We start from the raw sequence: 22,823 nt of genomic DNA, 5'->3' as shown, positions 1-22,823 counted from the left end.
GCAGCACATAAACAATAATTGGCTAATGGCTTAATCAGCAATTAATGAAAAATGTAAACTGAACGATAAATCTGTAGTCCTTTCTTCTTTAATTGGATATGTCTTAATTGTAGGCATGGTGGAATGAAAATAATATGTTAATTGATATGTATTTTTCCAGTGATAATTTAGGAACCATTCACAGTTACCAGTTAATATGATATGGAATTGTGTGTAATTCAGTCATTTAAGGAACATATATATCATTTCCAAAAATAAGATCACTATGATACCCCTTGCTGACTAAATTCAAGATTTTTTTTTAAACTTTTATTTTCAAAACATGCTGTATCCAAATTCTCTGCTTGACTTCCTGGATGCTAACACAAAGACACAATTATATATAAAAGTAGAAACTGCATTAATAAGTGAGCAATATATTAATTTATAAAAGTACTTCTTTAAAACAATATTTAAAATATTACTTGACTGTGAAATTTGATTTTTTATGATTTTGATACTTAGAATCAGCTTGTCATAAAGTTGTTCTGTGCCTGTGTTTCAACATTTAAAAGCTAAATCATTAATATCATTAATGGTTTATAGATTAAATTATATAATTATTTATATGATATGAAATAAATTATGTGGAAAGGAGACTTTAGAAGAGGTCTATATGTAAGAAATAAAAACAATTTTAAAATATTGAGAATGAGTTTTCAGTTAGGTATAAAGAGAACTCACTCTTTTCAGAGAATAAAAAAAAAAATCAAAAATAAGGTTTGGCTACAGTACAAGTTGCCGGAGAGTGCCCAATTCTGAGAATGACGCTGCAGTGTAATGTAACAGAGAGGTGGCTCAGAAGCCTGGTGTCTGCAGATTATGGAAATAGCTGGCATTTGAAAAATACTGTGAAGATGAAGAAGTTGACAGTGAAGAAGAAAAACGGAGGAATGTGGGAAAGATTGTTTTTAAGATGACAGATACCTGACCATGTGCAAAAGCTAGCCGTAGTCCATCAGTGGCAGGATGGAGATGAAAGGGCTGAGAGAGAAAGGAGCGGAGGAAGTGACTGAGCAGGCTAAATCCAAGCCCCAGTACAAAAGCAGCAGAGAAGACAAGGGATCATTTTGAGCCAGAAGGGAAAAGAGGAGAAAGGGATGAGGCTATTGATGAACTTTGATTGGTATGAAATGCACTTCAGAAATTTATACCTGATGCTATTTATTTTTCTCACTGAGGTAGGAGCCTGGCTTTTGCTGAGACCCTGATGGACTGGCTCAGGTGCAGCTTTGAAAAGAGGATGGTAATAGATTCTGGAGAAAGGGATTAGGGCATGAAAAAATAAGATACATACAGCACCGAGGAGCAACAAAGACCTAAGCATTTCAAATAGCCATGATCTTAGCATTCATTAATAACTAGCACAGATTACTAGAAATTAACCTTTCTTTTCTTTTCTCAGTAGTGCTAGAGATCGATACCAGGGTCCCACACATGCTAGGCAAGTGCTCTATCACTGAGCTACACCCTCAACCCCAAATTAACCTTTAATTACCATTTAATCATGGAAATGCTTGGTGACTCTTTCTTCACTTGAATGATTGAATTAAACCAGGATATTGATTACTGCATTTATTATAATATAATTACAACATGATTGTTGACTATTTAAAATGGTGTAATACCTACTTTTAAATTGATGTATTTTCATTCTATTTCTTAAAAAGCAAAACTAGCAAGTTGCAATAATATATATTCAGTGAAGCTTTGCAAAAATCATAAATGATATAAAATAATTTATAACTCAATATTTATTTTATAGAAAAATATTTTAAAACTGATAGTCAAAAATTACATTGCCTCATTGACATAAAACCCTTCCAAAGCCTCTGTGGGGGGCAATTAACTTGATTTTGTGTCCTCTTATAAACTGGTGACTACATATGTAAATTGAGCAGACAACTTTTCAACCACAAATTATTGCATTAAACATAAGTACAATATAAATGTATTTCTGCCATCCTTAGTCTCTATGATATGCAAGGTTTTTTCCTTCCCTATCTATAATGAAGGGACTTTCTAATATCTGGATTATATAACTGATACTCTTTAAGTGTGGATTTAATTGAACCAGACAATGTGTTAACCTATACTTTCCTATAGTTCCCTCATTTTATTTGATTGAATTCCAGGTGGACTGCAAAGAGAAATTAGGAGCAAAACTACAGCTGATCCAGATAACACAGTACTTTTGGCAACATTCATCTTTTGCCTAAAAGCACTTCTTATCAGAATTGTTACTAAAGTTTGAATGTAATAAATGTTATTCTTGAGTTAAACAGCATGCAAAGGGATAAATGACTTGGCTTTCTTATCATTGAAACTTATCACTAAATTTAAATATACTAACAGAAAGTACGTTTTTCATGTTTGATTTGCCTGGATTTCAATATTATTTTGTGCCAATATGAAAAACACAGTTTCTGTGAGTACTATTTTAAATATTATTCAGAATGAGAGAATGCTTAATAAGCATCATTCCTTTGCAACTCTGATATCTAAAAGGTTCAACTAATGAAACTAATGCAATTTCATCAATATTTTGGTTCTCATTTGAGGATACAGGAACATTAGAGCCATGACACAATTAAATGTATGGTGTTTTTTTTTTTTTTTTTGAGCACTTAGTAGTTTGTGAATTTTTCAATCTGTTAATCAGACATTGTTCATATAATTATTCAATCATTTATTATCCTAATTTGTGCCTTATTTCATGGCTAAAAATATCATCTAAACACTCTAGAAACTACAGAAGGTACTTCATTAAGGAAAGTTTGTGTCAAGTGAAGATTACATAACTGTTGAAGTTCAAAGAGATCTTCGTCCCCCCTCCCTTTTTCTTGTATGTTGAATCTGAAAAGTTGAATTCACTGACATATAGAGTAGAATGGTAGTCACCAGGGACTGGGAAAGGAGTGGATGGGGAGGTGTTGGTCACAGGATATATAATTTCAGTTGGATAGAAGGATTGAGTTCAGAGGAGTGTCTCCATGCATGTCAAATGCTGATCAAATAATAGTGGCTGTCTAGAGAAGTATGTCCTAATGTTTTTGTAGCAAGGATTATTAAATTCATCCATAAAAATGGCCATGAATAGATGAAAATTTTGGAATGAAAATGTCACATTTGCTGTACTGAGTAGATATCATTTTCCCCCCGAAGTTTCTTTTGAAATGATTTATTTCCCTAGGGGAAAACATGTACATGAAGTCATGTAACTTTATCTTAATTATTTACAAAAGAATTTGGGGGAAAAAACAAGGTATATAAGTCGTGAATTATGCTGTCTTAACATCTAAGTTGGATTTATATTTTCAAATGTTGATATGGATTTTTGTTTAATTTTTTTCTTTCTAAGAAGTTGTTGTTTAGCAGAACTTTGAACAAACTCAGGGTAACCGCAACTTGGTCAGATTTAAGCTCCATTGTTTTTATAGGTTGCTGACTTCACTTGACCTTCTCTACTTAAAACCATCATTTTTAGATTAATTGTCCTGAAGTTACCCATCAGGAAGAAGGTTCAGTCATTGCTACTCATTATCTTCAAAGCCTTAATTAAAAATACTGAGCATATGGAAGAGAGCATGTGTGATGTTTTCAACTGTCCCTCCAGGTCAGCAGTTCTCCTCCTGAAGCTCCAATCACAATTTGTGTTGCACAATGAAAATCCAGATTCCCAAATTCTGCCCTGATATAATGTACTTGAAATTATTAGGGCATGTGACAGGCACTATAGTTGATGTTTACTTTTAGTAAGCCACCATGCTCAATGTTCTAAAATCTGTCCTTAAATTGACGTGTCCTACCTACCTTGTCATGTTATATCATTGACTCATTCTCCCCTTTGCTGAATTTACCTTGCCTTGATATTTTAGCCTGATCTGAGGGGGAAAAAATTGTGGGGGGAGGGTACTGGGGACTGAAATCAGGGGCACTTGGCCATTGAGCCACATTCCCATCCCATTTTGTATATTATTTAGAGAAAGGGTCACACTGAGTTGCTAAGCACCTCTTTTTTTTTTTTTTTTTTTTTTTTGCTGAGGCTGGCTTTGAACTCCCAATCCTTCTGCCTCAGCCTCTTGAGCTGTTGGGATTGCAGACCTGTGCCACTGTTCTAGGCTGAGGAAAATGTTTAATATATAGCCCTCCAAATTTGTTCCCTGTGCTTTTGGGAGAAAATGTTCATGTATATTGTTCATTACTCCATACTGTGGCATTTTTCTGAGTACCACAGATATTCTCTTGTACATCTGCATTTTTGGTACTATGCAGGTACTGTCAATTTCATAACCCATCATATTACCCTTATTATTTTGGCTGCTAAAATACTTAGTATGAAATTTCTAGCTTACTTCTATCAAAAGAAAATACATATAAATTTATTTTGTTTATTTTTTGCATCAAATAAGATCATTTCTGGCTTTGTCTTATTTTCCTAATTTGATATTATCAGTGCTTCTTCAGTTATTTTTACTTGATTATTTATTTTTGCCAAATGTTAATAATAAATATTGAAAGCCTTTTAAATACATCTCAGAATATGGTAAGGCATGAATTAATGAACTGCAGCTACTAACTTTTATGCTAAGTCCTATTAGAGAGAGTACAAAGTAATACCACACATATACAGAACTCTCATAAAAAGCCCAAAGGAAAAAACACTGAGAATAAAGTGCAACTAAAGAAAATCAAGAATTGCAAAAATATAAGTGTGAAAAGGGATACAACTATACATAATAGAGTTTGTGTTCAACTTTCATAAAACGGGAAGTATAACCAATTAGGTAAGAAGTAAAGTAGTTGCTTTAAGCTGAACATGATAGTAAGAAATAAGAGCTGATAAGTTACCAACAAAGAAATTGGGAGAAACCAAAAAGCAACTGATACCAACCAAAAAATGTATGCCATTTAGTCCAGGCAGGGGAGGCATTTCAGTCACAGTCAGAAGGTACCTAGTACCTAGCTGTGCAGCTCAGTAGAGTAATTTCATGATGAAAGTGCTTGAAAATGCTTAATCTTTTAAAGTTATGGTCTTAAAGTGATGTGTTTTCAATTTCATAAAGAGACCTTTTATAAGTACATAATGTTTTCCAACTAGATAGGTCTTAATTTTGTTGTGAAGTACTATTAAGTGAAGAACGTTTATCTGTTAAAAAAATCAGTGGATAAAATTATGTATACTGTTTAAGAAAGTATTTTCACTGGGCATGGCTGTTCTCACTGTGATCACAGCAGTTTAGGGGGCTGAATCATGATGATCCTAAGTTCTAGGCTAGCTTAGGCAACATGGAGAGACCCAGCTCCAAAAAGCAAAATTAAACAAAAAGTTCCAGGTAAACTAAATTCCAATTAATGCTCTAGTTTGTAATCATGAATGATAACAATGAAATAAAACATATAAAGGTAATATATTTCTTCATTACCCAGGTCAACAGAATAAACTCAGGAGAATTAATTTTGAGATAATCTTTGAAATAATAGTCTTAAAAAGCTATCATTGTTTGTTCCTAAGTTTCATGCAGACCCCAAATAAATGTACCTCATTCATATAACATGAGCTCAAATACATATTAATTTTATTAATTTATATTTATGAGTAATAAGGAAGTATAAAGGGAGAGTTTGAGTAAATAAAGTTGTTTAAAATCGTTCCCATCAAAATATATACACACACATCATATATAATTGTATGTTGAAATATGTTTTACCTTGACAAAGTATGATAAACCATGGCACTTTACTTTTAGCAGCTCCATTTATGTGTCTCCATGTGACCTAAGTTTTTACAGAGTTAGATGTGGCCACATAGGTATTAAAAAATAGTAAAAAATCCTTTATATTATAAATTACATGAAATTATGGAAATATATACAGTTTCAATGAAGAGTATCTTATGCTATATATTAGATGGCTCCACATTTTAATCTTTTATCTTTTCATGGTATCTAGAGAACTATTATTCAAAACATGATATGTTTTCATTTATTTCCTATGTTATATGAGTTTTTGCAGAATGGCAGATCGTGTGTTTTAGTTTAACTTAAACAAGTTCTCTGTAATAAGATTCTACAATATTTTATAGCATAGTTTATAAAAGGCATTGATGATACATCGTGCTCCATCACTAATTGGCTTCTACCTTTGCATGGAGGATTAATCTGTTTGTTTGACAAAATTTTATGAGTAAAAGTCATTTTCTCAGCCTGGTTTTATTGCTATGTTTTGTTGTTGTTGTTTTTTTATGTCATTATTTGATAATTTTTTATTGTTTATGATTTAAAAAAATATAAAATTTCAGTTTAGCTTAATATGAAGATAATAATCCAGAGATAGGCAACACAAACTCAATGTTATCACTGGGGGTAGAAATTTTAAATTTGTGAGTGTAAATAGCAACACACCTGTTGATTTTTTTTCCACTAATTCACCAAAGAACTGATCAACTCATTTTTTTTTTTTAGAAAAACATTTCAAAAAATGTGTATGTGGATTTTTTTATAGAACCACTTGAGAGCAGTTTGGAGACATTGTGCCACTTTACACAAAATATTCAGTGAACATTTCCTCATAAATATTGTGCATCTATTAAAATTTGGAAATTTTACTTTGACACAATACTATTTTATCTATAGCCCATATACAAATTTTGTCAGTTTTCTGATAATTGACAATGTTGATTAAATTTGTTCAAGTTAATGATTAGTGATAATAATCAATGTGCTGACTACTTGGAAGTAGCTTCAGTCAGGTCCCTATGTTTAAAAAACTTTATCCTTTCTTTATCCTGTTTCTCCTTCCTTACCACCAACCAAAGTGTTGTGATTCCTACCAGGTGGAATAGAGTATGCTCAGGAAGACAGAAGTATGAAGAATCTCTGTTTTCAGCAAGTTTGAGAGTCCAGAGCATACAAAATATTTTGGAAAACAATTATGCAGAAGAGGGTGGTCTGACAGACATAGAACAGTGGAATATTTTTTAATTGCATGAATTGGGATGACATTGGATCTGGATTTGTGTACCTGGATTGGACTTGAGTACACACTGCGGAGAAAATGCCACAACAGATGAAAGCAACAGCAATGTCAAATTGTAGTAAAGGGAAGAAGTAGATCATGTGGAAGGAGGTGGCTATTGATGGAGGAGAGAGAAAGGGAAAAAATTGGTTACAGCAAGACGTTTAATTGGGGTACACAAGATCCAAAGTGCTACATCAAATAAAGACATTGAAGGTGACTGGAAATAAGCAACTGTAATTCAGAGGCTTAGGATCAGAGGGTTTTACTAAAATGGCATTTGTACTGAGACAAAAACTATGGGTATAAAAGCAGGTTGTGAAAGTAGAGAGGGGAACTAGGAGCCCAGTTGCAGGTCAAAGAAAATAAAAATAGAATCAGTCTGGAAGCTAGAAACAAAATAAGGTCAGGATAAATTGTACATAACAAATGCATTGGAGAAGTTGACCTGAGCTCCTTGGAACATGTCTTCTTTGGCAGTTGTTACAGGTTCTATCACTGCTGGGAATCAAAGCCATTGTGGAGAGGTTAAAAACAAATGAGAGGCTGATATGTTACTTTTTGATAAGAAAGGTGAAGTGAATGAAAAATAACTCTAGGAAATAAAGAAGAGAGGGACAGCTTTCTATATTATGTAGTAGTTTTTGCTTTGCTTTCTAGCTCTTAGTCACCTGGCCAAGGATTAAATCATATTACAATTCAGGCAGTCTAATTAGGAATATTTGCTCTTCACTGTTATCTATACTGATTCTATAAGAAACCATTGGCACTCAGTAACACTGGTGGATATTAATCCAAATTATGAGAATGCTAATTATTATTAGATACTCTCTAATGAAGAGTATTACTCTAAGAGTTAGAATTTCTTAAAGAAGAGTGAGCTTTAAGTAGTTTATATTGACCATTCAACCTTTCTATCATTTGGTGAAGAAATATGGAAATAAAAAATGCTTTTTGAAACCTTCCTTGGGTTTTGGCTAGATAGATAAAATTTGGAAATTTTACCTTGACACAATACTATTTCATCTATAGCCCATAAACAAATTTTGTCAGTTTTCTGATAATTGACAATGTTGATTAAGTTTGTTCAGGTTAATGATTGGTGATAATAATCAATGTGCTGACTACACACATGGATTACATGTCAGTCTCTGTGAGATCAATTGAGACCATCTTCTTATTGATATTTATTGGAGGGTATTCCTTATTAATATTTCAAAATTATATTTTAAGTGCCATAATCCATTTAAAGAGATCCTTGAGGGCCATATAGAGCAAAATCATGTGATATGGACACTTTATATTGTATGCCTTAATAACCTGATAATCCTTCCAGGTGAGCTGATGTCCTGTCCAACTGACTCTGGTCCTGATTTTCTAAAGGATGGCAGGATAACTGTTTCCTAAGGAAGAGGTTTGCCAGTGTAATAGTACATCAAAATCCCTCAGAATACTTGCTGATAGGCAGAGAGGATTTGTTTTGGGGAAGCACTCAAGAAATTGTATCACTAAGTGACATTGCTCGACAAGGGGCCACAGCTGGAGAACCTCGGCTCCAAACTGTAGATGCTGTAGTTTCAACTTCCAAAAAATAGGAATAGCTGCAATGGGTTACTGACCTGAACACCTAATCATTCTGTCTAACAATGAGTTCAGATCAACTCTAACAACACAAAAGTCATTTTGTCTGGTAAATGTGTCTTAACATCACATTGTCATATTCAACAACTCACTAGGTAGCATATAAAGTTGACTTAACATGGGGGCATTTGTGAAAACAGTTTTTCCTTGACATTCCTTTTCATAGTTTTCATTTTAAAGTTATATATATATATATATATATATATATATATATATATATATATATATATATATATATATATTGATTTCTGTACCATATGGACTCCCCTGTCTTATCTACCTCATGCCAGAGTATGGTCCTAGTTTATTTTTCTTTACATGTTATAAATCTTGTTTTATGTTCTTTAACTCTTTTTTTATTTATTTATTTTAGTTGTAGATGGACTCAATACTTGTATTTATTTATTTTTATGTGGTGCAGAGGATCAAACCTAGGGCCTCATGTATGTGAGGCAAGTACTCTACCACTGAGCCACAACCCCAGCTCATCCTATTTGTTAACTGTTAACACACACATTTTCATATGTCCCTCAACATATACTTCTTGCAACATGCCTCTCCCCCTTGATGCCACAAACACTACCTCAACAATAACTTTTCTGGGTTGTTTCTATAAAATATAAACTTGTATGCACGTCTACTTTATTTACCAACACACTATTTTTGGATTTATTCTTGAATTAAGCCTGATCATATTCCTTTGGTCCTTGTATGAAATTATTGTAATTAGCTTACCTCAAAGGATAGCTGGTGACTAGTCCTGAGAATTTCATTTTTATGATCACCATGAGAATATGGTTAAAAATACTCTCACTTCCTGTCTCCTTTATGTAGGTCTAGAATATAATTTCCACTCAGATGACTGAACCAGGAAGACTATTATTTGACTGTTGTTTGAGGAGTTGGATATTTTAAACTCACAGATACTGTCAATTATTAAATTAGTGTTTCATTTATTTGTAGGGTATAATAGCACCATAATTTTTACTTTCCCATATTTGTTATAATTTTTTATTAAAAAATAAAAAAGCTATATTTATTTCTAAAATCTGATTTAATGACACAGGAAAAGAAATTTATATTTTAAAAAAGAAAATGTTACCCATTTCTCTTTATGGCATTGTATATTAAACATTAAGTTCATTTTGGTTTTAAGTTTCTTACACTTAATTTTAGTAATCCTCCCATTTGTTGGTAACCAAGGAATTTGGATTCTTTTCCTATGGTTTATTATCAGAAGCTCTAGAGCAATAAGACATTAAAAATTAAATAGAGTTTATTACTTTGTAGAAGCAAAGCTTTAGAAAGAGATTAAATTAACCTCTTTAATTCTTAAATGCTCTTGTACTAATGTGAGATTTCATCTTGAAGCAGTGTGTGTGTGTGTGTGTGTGTGTGTGTGTTTCAACCATAAACTTTGTCTTATTGAATTTCTAGACTGGTTCATCTATTTAAGTAATGCAGAAGACTAAATCTCATAGTGTAAAAGCAAAATTACACTGGACTTTAAACAATTACACTTGTTTAAGAAAGAAAGGCTGAAACTTTGCAACTGAGAAGAGTGATTAAACTCAATGAAATAAAAACAAAGGATTTCTAAATGGATGAAGGAAATAATGGAAAAGGAGAGGGGGATATTGCTTGATTTGGTTAAGCCATCTGTCTTATTGTCTTTTGTCACTTTCAAAGTTAGTTTTCTACCCACCAGAAAGACTGGGAGACAGGAGCATTAACTCAGAACTGGATGACTACGTTTCAGCGATGCCTCCTAGGTCCTTAGGAAAGACATTGCTGATTTGTAGATGATTTAGAGGATAGGAAAGGTAGCAGAATACAACAGTTACTAATTGGGCATTATGTAAAATTGTGGATGTGTAACCAACGTGATTCTCCAATCTGCATTTGGGGTAAAAATTGGGAGTTCATAACCCACTTGAATCTAATGTATGAAATATCAAGAGCTTTGTAATGTTGTGAACAACCAATAAAAAAATTTCAAAAAGAATTCATACCCCCCCAAGAAATAAATAAATTTCAAAGAAACAGAGAAAGTGTATAGTTTCTCTAAATTTCTAAGAAGAGGAAGGTTCAGGTCTTTTGGTCAGAAAGAAGGCTGTGGGGACTGTGTAGATAGTCTCTGAATGACTCTTCATCTTCTCACCAAATGGGATAATGCAGTTAAGACAATGTACATAAATTCTAGTGAATACAGATATTTTGCATTTAGTTATTTAATATACCTGTATTATTTTCATTGCTCTTTAAAGTTAAATGACAGGATATATTTAAATGATATATGCATATTCTTCCTTTATATTGAAATATGCATTGGTATGATGTTACGCTTTTCTTCTCAAGAAACAAACAATTTCATGTTCCTGGGCAGAAAAATGTAAGGTAGAAAGTTAATGAAAAACCCAGTGGTCTGTAATTAGATAAAAAAAAAAAATTAAACAAATTCTGTGTTCTCTACAAGCCTGACTTCAATTGCTGTTTGAGAACTTGAATGAGATAAGAATGCCATGATAATGGTGATGCAAAGGAGAACAATCCATGCATTTGTTTTATGAAATATTATTTCATAACTTACTAGTTACAGAAACCAGTATAAGTGATTCACAAGGAGGACATAGCCACTAATGTAAAGTGATGTGAAGTACAAAATGTAAATGATATAAAAATGCATAAGAACTAGAAAATATCATTGGGTTAATTGGTCAAGAGATCTTTGCAAACCCATAAGCCCTTGCTGCCAGAGTAGTACCATGCACAGTATTCAAGTGGGGCAGGGCTGACAGAAGAGTGGAGCCAGGTGGCACCCCACCCTGTTACCCAAAAATTGGCCCCAGGTATTGTGAGAGTTAACAGAGTAGAGAGAAATTAAGTTCAAGTGTCACCTAAACATGTTTCACTGTGAGGGAATGACATATGGAAGACAAAACACACTGAAATTTCAAAAGAAATGGGTAACTGAAAGAAAGTAGGACATCAGGGTAGTGAAAAAGGTTGGCAGATGGAAAGAATCGTTTAGGAAAGAAGAAGTCCACAGCTCTTGAAACAGAAAGGAAGAAAAGCAAGAATTCATCTGTCATACAATTGTTTTATTCTTTGTAGCTGAGGACAAAGGAACAGAAAAATAATTTGTATTTATCTAATGGAAGATTTTTAGTTTGAGTTAATCTCATTATTTTCACCTGCTTTCCAATGCTATATGATCAATTCCATAAATATTAAGGATATATTATTTTAAAAAATATTTTAAAGAAATCATATTTAGCACCAGTCTTTCTAAGCTGCAGTTTATTTAATAGAATTATATTATTTTTGACAACTAATAGAATTATATAATTTTCCCTGGATAAATTCTAATTCTGATAGTGAAGGGGTATTTTTAGCTTGATAGGAATATGAACTTAAAATATTCATTAATTTTGAATATCATATGGCCTGAAAATTGTGTTGATTAATAGTCACCTAATCAAAAACTAACGTACTAAGACATCAGGCTGTGATTGTAGCCATACTGTGACATATTCATTTTATTTATGGCACCTAAGTGAACATTTTGGTAATTTATGAACAATGTATGTTTTCTCTTAAGATTGTGGGGACATGGTAGGAATGGCAAAATAATGATGATATTACTATTATTAATTTAATTCATTTCTTTTCCCTTCAAGGAAGAGCTTACTCCAGAAAGCATAATTTACACCCATCAAAAATATCCTTTTTCTTGAGTTCCTGCCCCTGATACTTACCTATGATTGTTCTCTTCAGGACATTCAAAAGAACATTAAAATTCAACCATGCTTTTCTTAAACTGTTTGAATGATTAACTGCTATAATTAGCTTTCAGTAAATTCACAAAATAAATTGATGCTTTATAATTAAATACAAACTCAACTTCTTTTCAGTATCTGTTTCTACATTGAAATTATCAGAGGTGCTGTATTAAAGCTCTTTTAAGAAAGGGGGTAAAGTGTTTCTGTTGATGTTGTTCTTCTTTGTTAATGAGCTTCTATTCAGGCCATAGATAGGCCATTGTAGTGTTAGATAAAGGGAAGTGGGTATAAAAATAATTAATTTTATACAAGAACAACATAACAACAAAAAATCCTTACTTTTACCCATCTGCTGGAATCTTTAATATGCCCATACTTTTAATAATAACACTTCATACTTTTTAAAACATATGATGTAGATTATTATTTCAAAATATTAAGATCAATTGTCTATAAACAGATGATGTCAATGTTTAAAATTGTTTAATACTGTTTGCATGTTTCAAAATGTCCATTTCAAAAATAGGATCAAACTGATAAATTAATTGTTAAAAAAAAATTTTCAGGTTGGTTGAGAGGAAAGAAGCATGCTGCTTTCAGTGCAGATAGGCTTATTAAATAACTCTGAAATGTTTTTGAACTTCACATACCTTTGTATACTTCTTAATTTAAAAACTCAAAATATTCCCCTTTCACTTGGCCTTTTTAAATTTTATTTCTACTGGAGTGTTGATTATTCTGTGGTGCTTTTAAATGGAAATGCCTACATCAGCAATTATATAACCCAACTGTAAAGTCTTTTCATTGGTACTTTTCAATTGATAGTTTCCCTTGGGTTAAGATATTCTACAAATAAAGGGTTCTGTAATAAATACAAGAAGCCTCTTTAGAAATGTGGCAGTGTGTATGTCCTCATATTCAATGCTCTGAGAAGTTCTGCACAAAAACATTATTTTACTCATATAGTCAACTCCCAAACTTTATCTGTTCTACTTTGTTTTAACAGTACCCTTATTCACCTATTTCTGAAATATTTTGGCAAATACATTTTGGATGGTTTTCATGTGCTAGATGCCAACTTTCCCCTTCTTCTTCCATCTTTCATTAGAAATGATTAACAACTGAGCCCACAAGTATGTAAAGAAGCAATTTGGCCTGAAATGCAATCTTATTTACAAAACAGGATGTTGATAGGTAATACCCCTGGAGCATTATATCGGTTATTGCACTGCAGTGAGACCTCCTGTATTCTGTACAGAATCTGCATTCTCACATATGTCTCTATATTAATACTGGTTGTTCAAAAGTATCATTCTGCTCCCACAACAAATCCTCTGAATTCTAGAAGACATCATATCTTCTCTTTTCCTATCCTGTTTCCCCCAGTGCATCTCGGCACATGAGACTATGAAACAAAATCAAAGACAAATGGACATATCAGACTGATTGGAAACAATTAGCATCTGTAAAGTTAATACTTTGAAATGTCAATATTAATTAAAGTAAAATTATTAGGCACAAATTATAACAAGAAACATATTTAGGATTTTGGGACCATAAAGAAGAATAAAACGTGGCCCCACTCCCCACCTGTTAAGTCCCCATAAGGAGATAGGTGCCTAATCATGATGGGACACGTTCTATATACTCATGTTTACTATCTTTTAGGTTGCTTTGCTGATATAGTCTGTTTCAAACTGTCATTCAAATGGCATCTGGTGTTACTGGAAAATACTTCATTTCTCACACAAATATTTTTATTCTTTTTATCTGAGGATAAATGAACAGGAAATCAATTTGTATTTATCTGATTACACTGATAATGATTTCTAGATCCATTTCTTTAGGCAACAGTTCATAAGTTTTTCATATTTCCAGAATGCTTCTGACATTATAAAACATGATACATGAAGGCTGGAGGAATAGCTCAGTGGTGGAGGACTTGCCTAATATATATAAGGCTCTGGATTACATCACTAGCACTGAAAAAAAAAAAGAAGGAAAGAAAGAAAAAAGAAATGAATAGAGAAAGAGAGACCAATAGTCTTTTCATTCATTTATAAACTTGGAATGGTAATCCATGGTCACTTTGTCTAATTCTTCTAAAACAGATTCTTAGCAGAAGTCCAAAAACTGACACCTAATAAATCCTACTTCCAAAAGAGATGCTTTTTCATTAAAATTGAAAAACACATTTTTCATTTTTTAAATTCTATCTAAAATGTTTTTAATTTTCCTATTGAAGACCATATATTGTTTATGGAATAGTTTAATGAAAAAGTAATGTATTTTATAATTTTAAGGCTACATCTACAGTCAACATATATTCTCACCACCTCCTACTTGTGGAAACCACAAGTCCTGCCTTCTCCAGTGCCTGTGCGTCCTCTCTCTAGCCTAAGCTCACAATACAAATCTAGTTTTAAATAATGTAAGTCTTCCCTGTAGCCATCAACATTCATAGACACAAATCTACTTCTTACTTTAGGGAAATATCAGCAGCAAATCCTACTCAGATTTTACAGTGAATGGCTTCTGCTTTCCATGTATGTTTTAATTCCATTCATAGAGCATCTTTATATATCTCAAATTTGAGAGACCTCAGTAAGTGCATTTAGAATGTTCTTACAAGTAACCTGTCAGAAATGAATGTGAGCCAAGTTTGCACTCAATTCTCAAAATATGAAAAAGGGAGACTATGGCTATACTGCAATGTTTCCTACCTGATTATTCAGAACAGAGGCTTAGCTTCATGCCAATCTTTTACATGCGTTGCCAGACTAAACAAGTACCTTCTGAGGTTCATCCATCACAATTTATGATACATTAAACCAAATCTAATGTTCTCTCAGGCTGGTGTTAGGGGATTTTCAATATTCAAGCTAAGAAATTGCATTTGGGGAAAGGGATTTCTCCTCTATTTTTCCAGAGAATGTCTTTAGTTCTATAGTCTCTTTGAGTCTATTGGACCCCAGTTATACTTCAGCACTAATCACAGATTGATTTTAAGAGTCTGAAATCGTAGCAGAAAGTGACTTTAAATTAACATTGTATGAACTACTATAAATTGTTCACTGAAAAAGAGAATGTTTAATTATAAATGAAGGAACCTGTTTCCCAGCTGATTAACTATATTAAACACTTTATATTTTCAAAGCTTAAACACAATTGTTAATAAGCTATTTCTCACAGTGGGTCTCCGAGGGGGCCTAATACTGTCACCTCCTATTTTTAAAAATGACACACTTGACCCATAAGAATTAGATAGTTCATCTTGGACCACATAGCATAGAAATGAAAAACTAGAATTAGGTTGCAAGTTCTCATGTACTAATGTCTGGTTTACAGAGCTATGTTTTTGGTTTTCTGAGCAAAGTCAGTGAAAAGACTAAATAAATTTCATTGTCCTCTATTTCTACAGATGTCATCCACACACAGAATTTTATTTTCCTTAGACCATTTCATTTCTAGTTATGTTGTTACAGGAGTAACAAAACCAACATAGAAAAATGACTCTCTGGTCAAATTACTCACACCCCTTGTTCTGATATTCCTTAAATTGAGCTCAGTTAGCAGATTGAGTTGCCCTGCTTTTCTCTTTAGAATCAATGTCAGTTGAAAAACTAGTATGAATGGTTTATGCCAAATCTTAGAATTGTCTGATACAGAGATCAAATATACTTATCAATAAAGTTTCTTTTTAGTTTGTTAAAGTACGCTTGATTATATTTTCTTCTCTCAAACATTTTTATTCTTATTTATTGACTGTAGCTTTATAATCAGTAATAATGTTTTATTCAGCATTTTCATTGCTACAACCAAAAGGCCTGACAAGAACAATTTTAGAAATGGAAAAGTTTATTTGGGGGTTTGTGGTTTCAGAGGTCTCAGTCTATAGATGGCTGACTTAATTGTTTTAGAATAGAGGTGAAGAAGAACATCTTGGGGGAATGGTGTGGCAGAGGAAAGCAGCTCAGGACAGGACACCAGGAAAGAGAGAGAGAGAGAGAGAGAGAGAGAGAGCGAGCGAGCAAGCATGGCGCGCGGACCCACCTGCAAGTATGCTCTGCTCACAAAAACAAAATATATAACCCAAGGGTACACCCACACCCCCAGTGACCCAACTCCTCCAGTCACAACCTACCTGCCTACAGTTATCCAGGTTAACCCATGTAAGTGGATTAATGCATTGATTAAGACTTATCCAACCAATCATTTCACTTTAAAATTTTCATGCATTGTCTCACCCATGAGCTTTATGCAGACACCTCATATCTAAACTGTAATAAATATCTTTTCTTAAATATTTTGTCTTATGAATTGTTTTCCAGGAATAAAAGAATAGGTAATTCTTGCCATGGATATATATTCATTTCACATTTTTTATCAGCAGTTGAGTTGTTTAGCAGTATAAATCTAATTTGGTTGATTAATTTATAATTCTTTCAGTGTCAGTATCACTTTAATATGTTCACTATGCACAGCACAGAACTTCAAAATAATGACTGCATAGTAAGTAAATGTTAATCACACAAGCATTCAAGCTTTCTGATGTGTGTTTTTATCTGCCGCCAACATAAACTCTGTAATGTAAATTATTCTAAGTACCCTCATAGTACCCTAATATTAATATGAAGTTACTAGTAAGATAATATGTAAAATCCAAAAACTTTTTAGGTTTATCTTTTCTCTTTAGAAACAGAATAAGGAACATTCTTAGAAAAGAAATCCTCATGCAAGTATTATGATACTGACAAAAGTAAATGCTCTTGATACAATATTGTTTTAGATCTTTATTTAAAGGATATTCTGTGCTCTTATACACTTTAGAACTGTGAGTCCATTGAATTGTATGTGCACACTATTATTTACCATGAATGTTTTTATCACATTTCCCTTTCTGGATACATTGTGAAGTTGTACTTCAGTGCCTATGAATATATAAGTACTTGACTCTAAGTAATAGAAACCACAATTTATCCTAATTTTGTCCTATAGTAACCTTCTTAGGGATAAATAAGATTCAAAAGTTGAATTTTTTATTATGGAAAAATGTAAACAGTATTAAAATATTCATATCCTGGTGTTTTCATTAAGACTGAAGCTTAGTACATTTTCTAAACAATAATTTTGGGTGTTCTTTTCTGTGATTCAGACTTCTTTAAGCATATAAAACATTTCTTACATTTACATACAAGCATCACAAGCATTTGGTAAATAAATGGAGCCATAATCTATGACCATGGACCATGTTTTTTTCTTTATTTGTTTCTCATCTCACAAATCAGGGCCTCATTTAGTGCCTAGTCCCGAGAAGCACTTCCATAAATATGTCTTGAATAAAATAATAGAAATGTTAAATTTGATATTCATTTATCTCTCCTCATATGCTAAGATACAAACAAGCAAACAGATAAAAATATTTGAGACTATAGAGTAAAGAAATTTAGAATCAACATTTTTTTTTTTAATATTTGAAAATGTCTTTATTTCCAGTTCATTCTTCTCATGTCTACAGAATTCTATGGTGTTCCTTGACCTTTCTCAGACTGAGGAAAATCTGCTTAAATTAAAGAGAGTTTGTCCCCAATTGCAGTTAGAAGGCCTCTGTTATCTCCAGGTCTATTGAATTCATGTCTTTTTTTCACAGTATCATTATGTTGTAACTTTAATGGTAAAAATGATTTATCAATATTTTATTCTGATAATTGTGTTTCACTACATATGCTATATTTCATCATATGAGTATAATGATGTCAAAGGAGACTGAAGAGGATGTTGGAAAAAAATGAAAATGTGGGTATAAAAGAATCATTCATAAAATGAAGCAAACTCTATTCCATATTGAATCCCACCATGTCATTCAAAGTTCAGGCCCTAAAGAAGCCTATAGATGCACTCTCTAACAGTCATTACTACTGATCATAGTGTCAGCACAGCAGTGACCTGAGACCCAGAAAACACCACTTTTAGGATTCAAACATGGCAGGTATTCCAAATCATCTGCCAGAGAGGTCCATTTGGTCATCTGTAGGAGAGATCTAGCAAACAGTTTTAACTGGAAACATCCATTAGGGAAGAATAAAGCAATTCATATAAGATGTTCTGAAATTTTTTCCAGTTTTTCCTTCTTTTCATTTTCTTTTTTAGTTTACATTATTTCTACACCTGAGAATGCTTCATAAATACGAAACAACTCAATTCTTAACTGGTTTTGGTCATTATAAGATACAACCTTAGAAGAATTTTCTTTAATATGACAGTTGTACAATATTTGAGTTTTTTAGAAAATTATAGAATAATTAAAAATGGCATAGAAATGGTATTAGACTAAATGATCCATGTTATTACTTTTAACTTTAATATAATGTCTTTATGTAAACAAAGTTCATCATTTGTTCAAAATTCAATTGCAAAAATATAATAGTAGCATAGTATATTGAAATTTAATTGCACATAGACTTAAAGTGTACTTTTGTATCACAGGAAAACATTATCTGATTTATAAAAACAAGTGTTTATAGTTTTTAAATGGCTTATTGTTTTAGATTATTGCTGAATTACCTAACTCAGGTTTACCACAATATTTAGAAACCTAAAGAAGCCTTATGCACATTTTATATTGTTTTGATTTACATCATTTTAGCCCAGGAATAATTACCTAAAGTGAAATTAATAATCCCTAAGGTTATGAAAGTACCACTAACTCCTCATGGAATTTTTATGTTTTAGCATTAAAAAAAGGACGATTTTGGATCACCCCAGATCCTTATCACAAGGATGACAACATCCAGATTGGGCGAGAGGTGAAAATATCTTGCCAAGTAGAAGCTGTTCCTTCTGAGGAGTTGACATTTAGTTGGTTTAAAAATGGTCGCCCATTAAGAAGTTCTGAGCGGATGGTTATTACACAGACTGACCCCGACATCTCCCCTGGAACAACAAACTTGGATATCATTGATTTAAAATTCACGGATTTTGGGACATACACATGTGTAGCCTCTCTGAAAGGAGGAGGAATATCTGATATCAGTATTGATGTCAATATATCCAGCAGCACAGGTAAGAAATATATTTATGATGCAAATAGTGCTCATGTTTAGAATAATTTCTTTAAATTTGGCGGACAAAATAGTCTTTAGTCAAGCTAAGGACATTTGTATTTTTTTAATTTCCTAATATTAAAATCCTATTGTTTTGAATGCCCAATAAATATCAGATTGTGAGACACTGTTACTTCTATCTCGATTTATGTACGATTTTGTAGAAATTATGCAAATAAAATTAATAGCATTGACAAAGATAGATACAGGCTTCTGGGCTAAATAATATCATGCTCTCATTAACAATGAACCCTTGTAGACTTAAAAATTATATTTATAAAATTAAAAACAAATAACTAGAGAGTTGAGACAATTTACACAAATTTTAACAGAAATTATTTAGTTATAAATCCAAATCCTGAGAGATAATATTAATTATATATTAATTAAAAGTAATTTTAAGTAAAAGTATGTAAGAAATTTAAGTAAAAGGTAAGTAAGAAATTTCTACTAACAAAAAAAGTGATTAATGTGTTAAAGTTGCAGTTGGATGTGACATTTTGGAAAATCTCTTCACAGAATCTGTTCTCAATGAAATTAGTTAAAACTAAAAATATATTGAAGTGAAATTCCTTCTTTTAAATTTAAAAATGAAAATAGATTATTAATTTTCTCTAAATTAAATGTGGATCTGTAGATGAGTAAAATCACAGCTGTTTGTTATGGGAGGGATCTTCAGGTGAGCTTTGAATGTGTTTTAAAGCCCATTATCAGATGGAATTTCAATGGAAGATTCTTATAAGTAAATAGTGTGTGTGGCAAACATAGAGCGCTATTGTAGTGGCATGCTCTGTATTGATGAATGCTTAACAGTTGGCTCTTGGTTTCCAGTCAGACAGCATTTGACTCTTGTGTGTTATTATTCACCTGTAGCACTGTGCATTCTCATGGCTCCAAATCACAATACACCCTGAATTGATTTTACTCCTGAGGAACATAGGTCCATACTTCAGGGTAACAAAATGTGCTTACTTTTCACAGTTCTGCTTTCTAAAGAATAATTTTTATCCACTGAAATTAATGTACAAGGAAAGTTGGGCAACAAAAAGTATGTGTATTTGGACATTATTCCTTTTCTATTAAAAAAAGGGTTTTTTTTTATCTAACTGATCTTTAGATATAGGTGCCAACATTTTCAGACAAATTCATTTAAGATATTTTGTGGAAATGTGTCAATATGCCCAGCTATTGATTCATGTGCTCAATCAGCAAATACAAACCAATTACCTTAATTAGTGTGTGAGGTGACACTGCACCAAGTGACAGTGATGTGAGATCTTTCCTATAAGGAAAAGAACACGACAGAAGAACAATACATCCAGGATCGGTTGTCCTTATTTCTTGAAGGGTACTTTTCCAGAATTTAATACATAATTATAGGAATCACTTTGGTTTTTTGGTTGCTTGTCTGCTTTTGTTTGCCTATTTCTTTTTCAGAAGCGGTGACATAAAAGCTGTATCCAAAGAATCAGGGCTTCTATCTAAAAGGACTCATGTGATGAGACCATGTTTCACATACTGTTAAACAAAAGGGAATCACAGAACAGAGAGGAAACAGAGAAAAACAAACAGGGAAAAAAAATAGAAAAAAGGAGCATTACAAACTTACTCCTAGAATGAACCCCTATATTCACTTTTAAACACACTAGTTATATTGTCTATTTGAAACTGTGTATTTTAAGTGACAAAGTAGAAAGAAGGACCGACAGTGATTCTTGAAATTTCCAAAATTCCTAAAAGGAAAATTCAATATTACCAAAGAGCAAATTTTACTCAGGAAGTGTCTCTTATTAAAAAGAGATTAGTTATATAATCAAATTGTCTTAACTATTATTAGTTTGCCTCGTAAACAAAGGTTACAATACTGTAGATAAAAGAAATACATTGAGTCTTCTGCCAAACACTACCCCATGAGTCTCCCTACCTACCATGCATATTGAGCCACATCCTAGCCCTTTTTACTTTTTGAGACAGGGTCTCCCTAATTTGTCTAGATTGGCCATGAATTTGTGCTCCTCCTGCTCAGCCTGCAGAGTAGCTGGGATTACAGGTGCTCAGATGCATGCCAGCTCTTAATATTTTTAAGCCTTTTCATTTTTCATACAAACTCTTATATTGAATCTCAGAAGTTACCATGTCTTAAGAGACATATGATGTGCTACTACAAAACATTTCTGCCTAATGTAGAAATTCATTATTTTAATCCCAGAACCACATTTCAACATATATTTTAGATGTCTTTTAAAACAGAAATATAAAGTATGCCAGAAATGTAAATCCTGGTTTAAATCGTCACAAATATTTTCAAAAGACTGTGATTTAATGTTAAACTGTGGGGATGGATGCTTCATTCATTTTGGAGTTTGCTGATGCATTTGATTGGATAACAATAACTTTATATCTTCATGGATTTTTGTATCATTTTCACATTAGTTCAATATTATAGACTTTTCCCTCCTGTTTCTATAATCATACAAGTCATCTTTAGTAGGAGAAGTTGTTGTTTTGTCAATCTAAGATTGTTTCTTTCAGATTCCTTTCTGAGTTATTTCTATGCACCCAGCTTTCTATTCTATGGTGATAATAAAAATGTGCCTTGCCCTTAGGCAGTTTTAATCTGAGTTGTCAAAACAGATTATATGGAAACTAGAGGTTATATGTAGCAAATGCGTAGTGTGCTTTAAGTTTGTTTCAACTTCCATAGGTATGTTGAATGCTTTTGCCAATGTAGATGTAGGAAAATTTCAGAGAAATGGCATTTGAGTTAAATCCTGATAGAAGCAGCATTGTGGAACTGACCATGGAAGATATGTTGGACAAAATATGTAGGATGTAGAAAGTTCCAGGAATATTCAAGTACTTATTTTTTGCATCTATTTTAGGTTATTAATTAATATTACCATAAATTATATTGATTTGTTCTAGTTTTATAATGTTCATTACTGAAAATATCTATTATGTGGCTAGACTGCCGGTAAAGGGAAAACTACAGTATAATAATTGTTCTAAACATATCAAAATTAAATAATTAATTTTTAAACAATTATAATAATTCAATTTTGTAAAATAAAATTTCTTCACATACTTAATGAAAAGTGCTGTGAACCTTAGAATAAAATGTTTGTAACAGTTAAATTCAGATCCATAAAGTATCATTACTTATTTGTTATTCATTGTATCAATGTAATTTGTATAGATTTTTGATATTTTGGAGGATTTGCTGCAAAATGTAGTACTGCCC

General features: G+C 32.3%; 1 protein-coding gene across 1 annotated transcript in view; it reads left to right on the top strand.

Annotated features, from left to right (window-relative positions):
- Mdga2 (MAM domain containing glycosylphosphatidylinositol anchor 2) overlaps positions 1-22,823 on the top strand; it is a 772,336-nt gene that overhangs the window by 551,431 nt on the left and 198,082 nt on the right. The window contains exon 7 of the mRNA XM_026391061.2: positions 19,212-19,541. Within this exon, the coding sequence (XP_026246846.2) occupies positions 19,212-19,541 (330 nt within the window). The remainder of the gene's footprint in view (positions 1-19,211; positions 19,542-22,823) is intronic.

This window comes from Urocitellus parryii, chromosome 6 (genome assembly GCF_045843805.1).
Source record: "Urocitellus parryii isolate mUroPar1 chromosome 6, mUroPar1.hap1, whole genome shotgun sequence".
NCBI classification, from domain to species: domain Eukaryota; kingdom Metazoa; phylum Chordata; class Mammalia; order Rodentia; family Sciuridae; genus Urocitellus; species Urocitellus parryii.
Note: the sequence above shows the minus strand (reverse complement) of the source record. Positions and strands in the feature narration are given on the sequence as shown.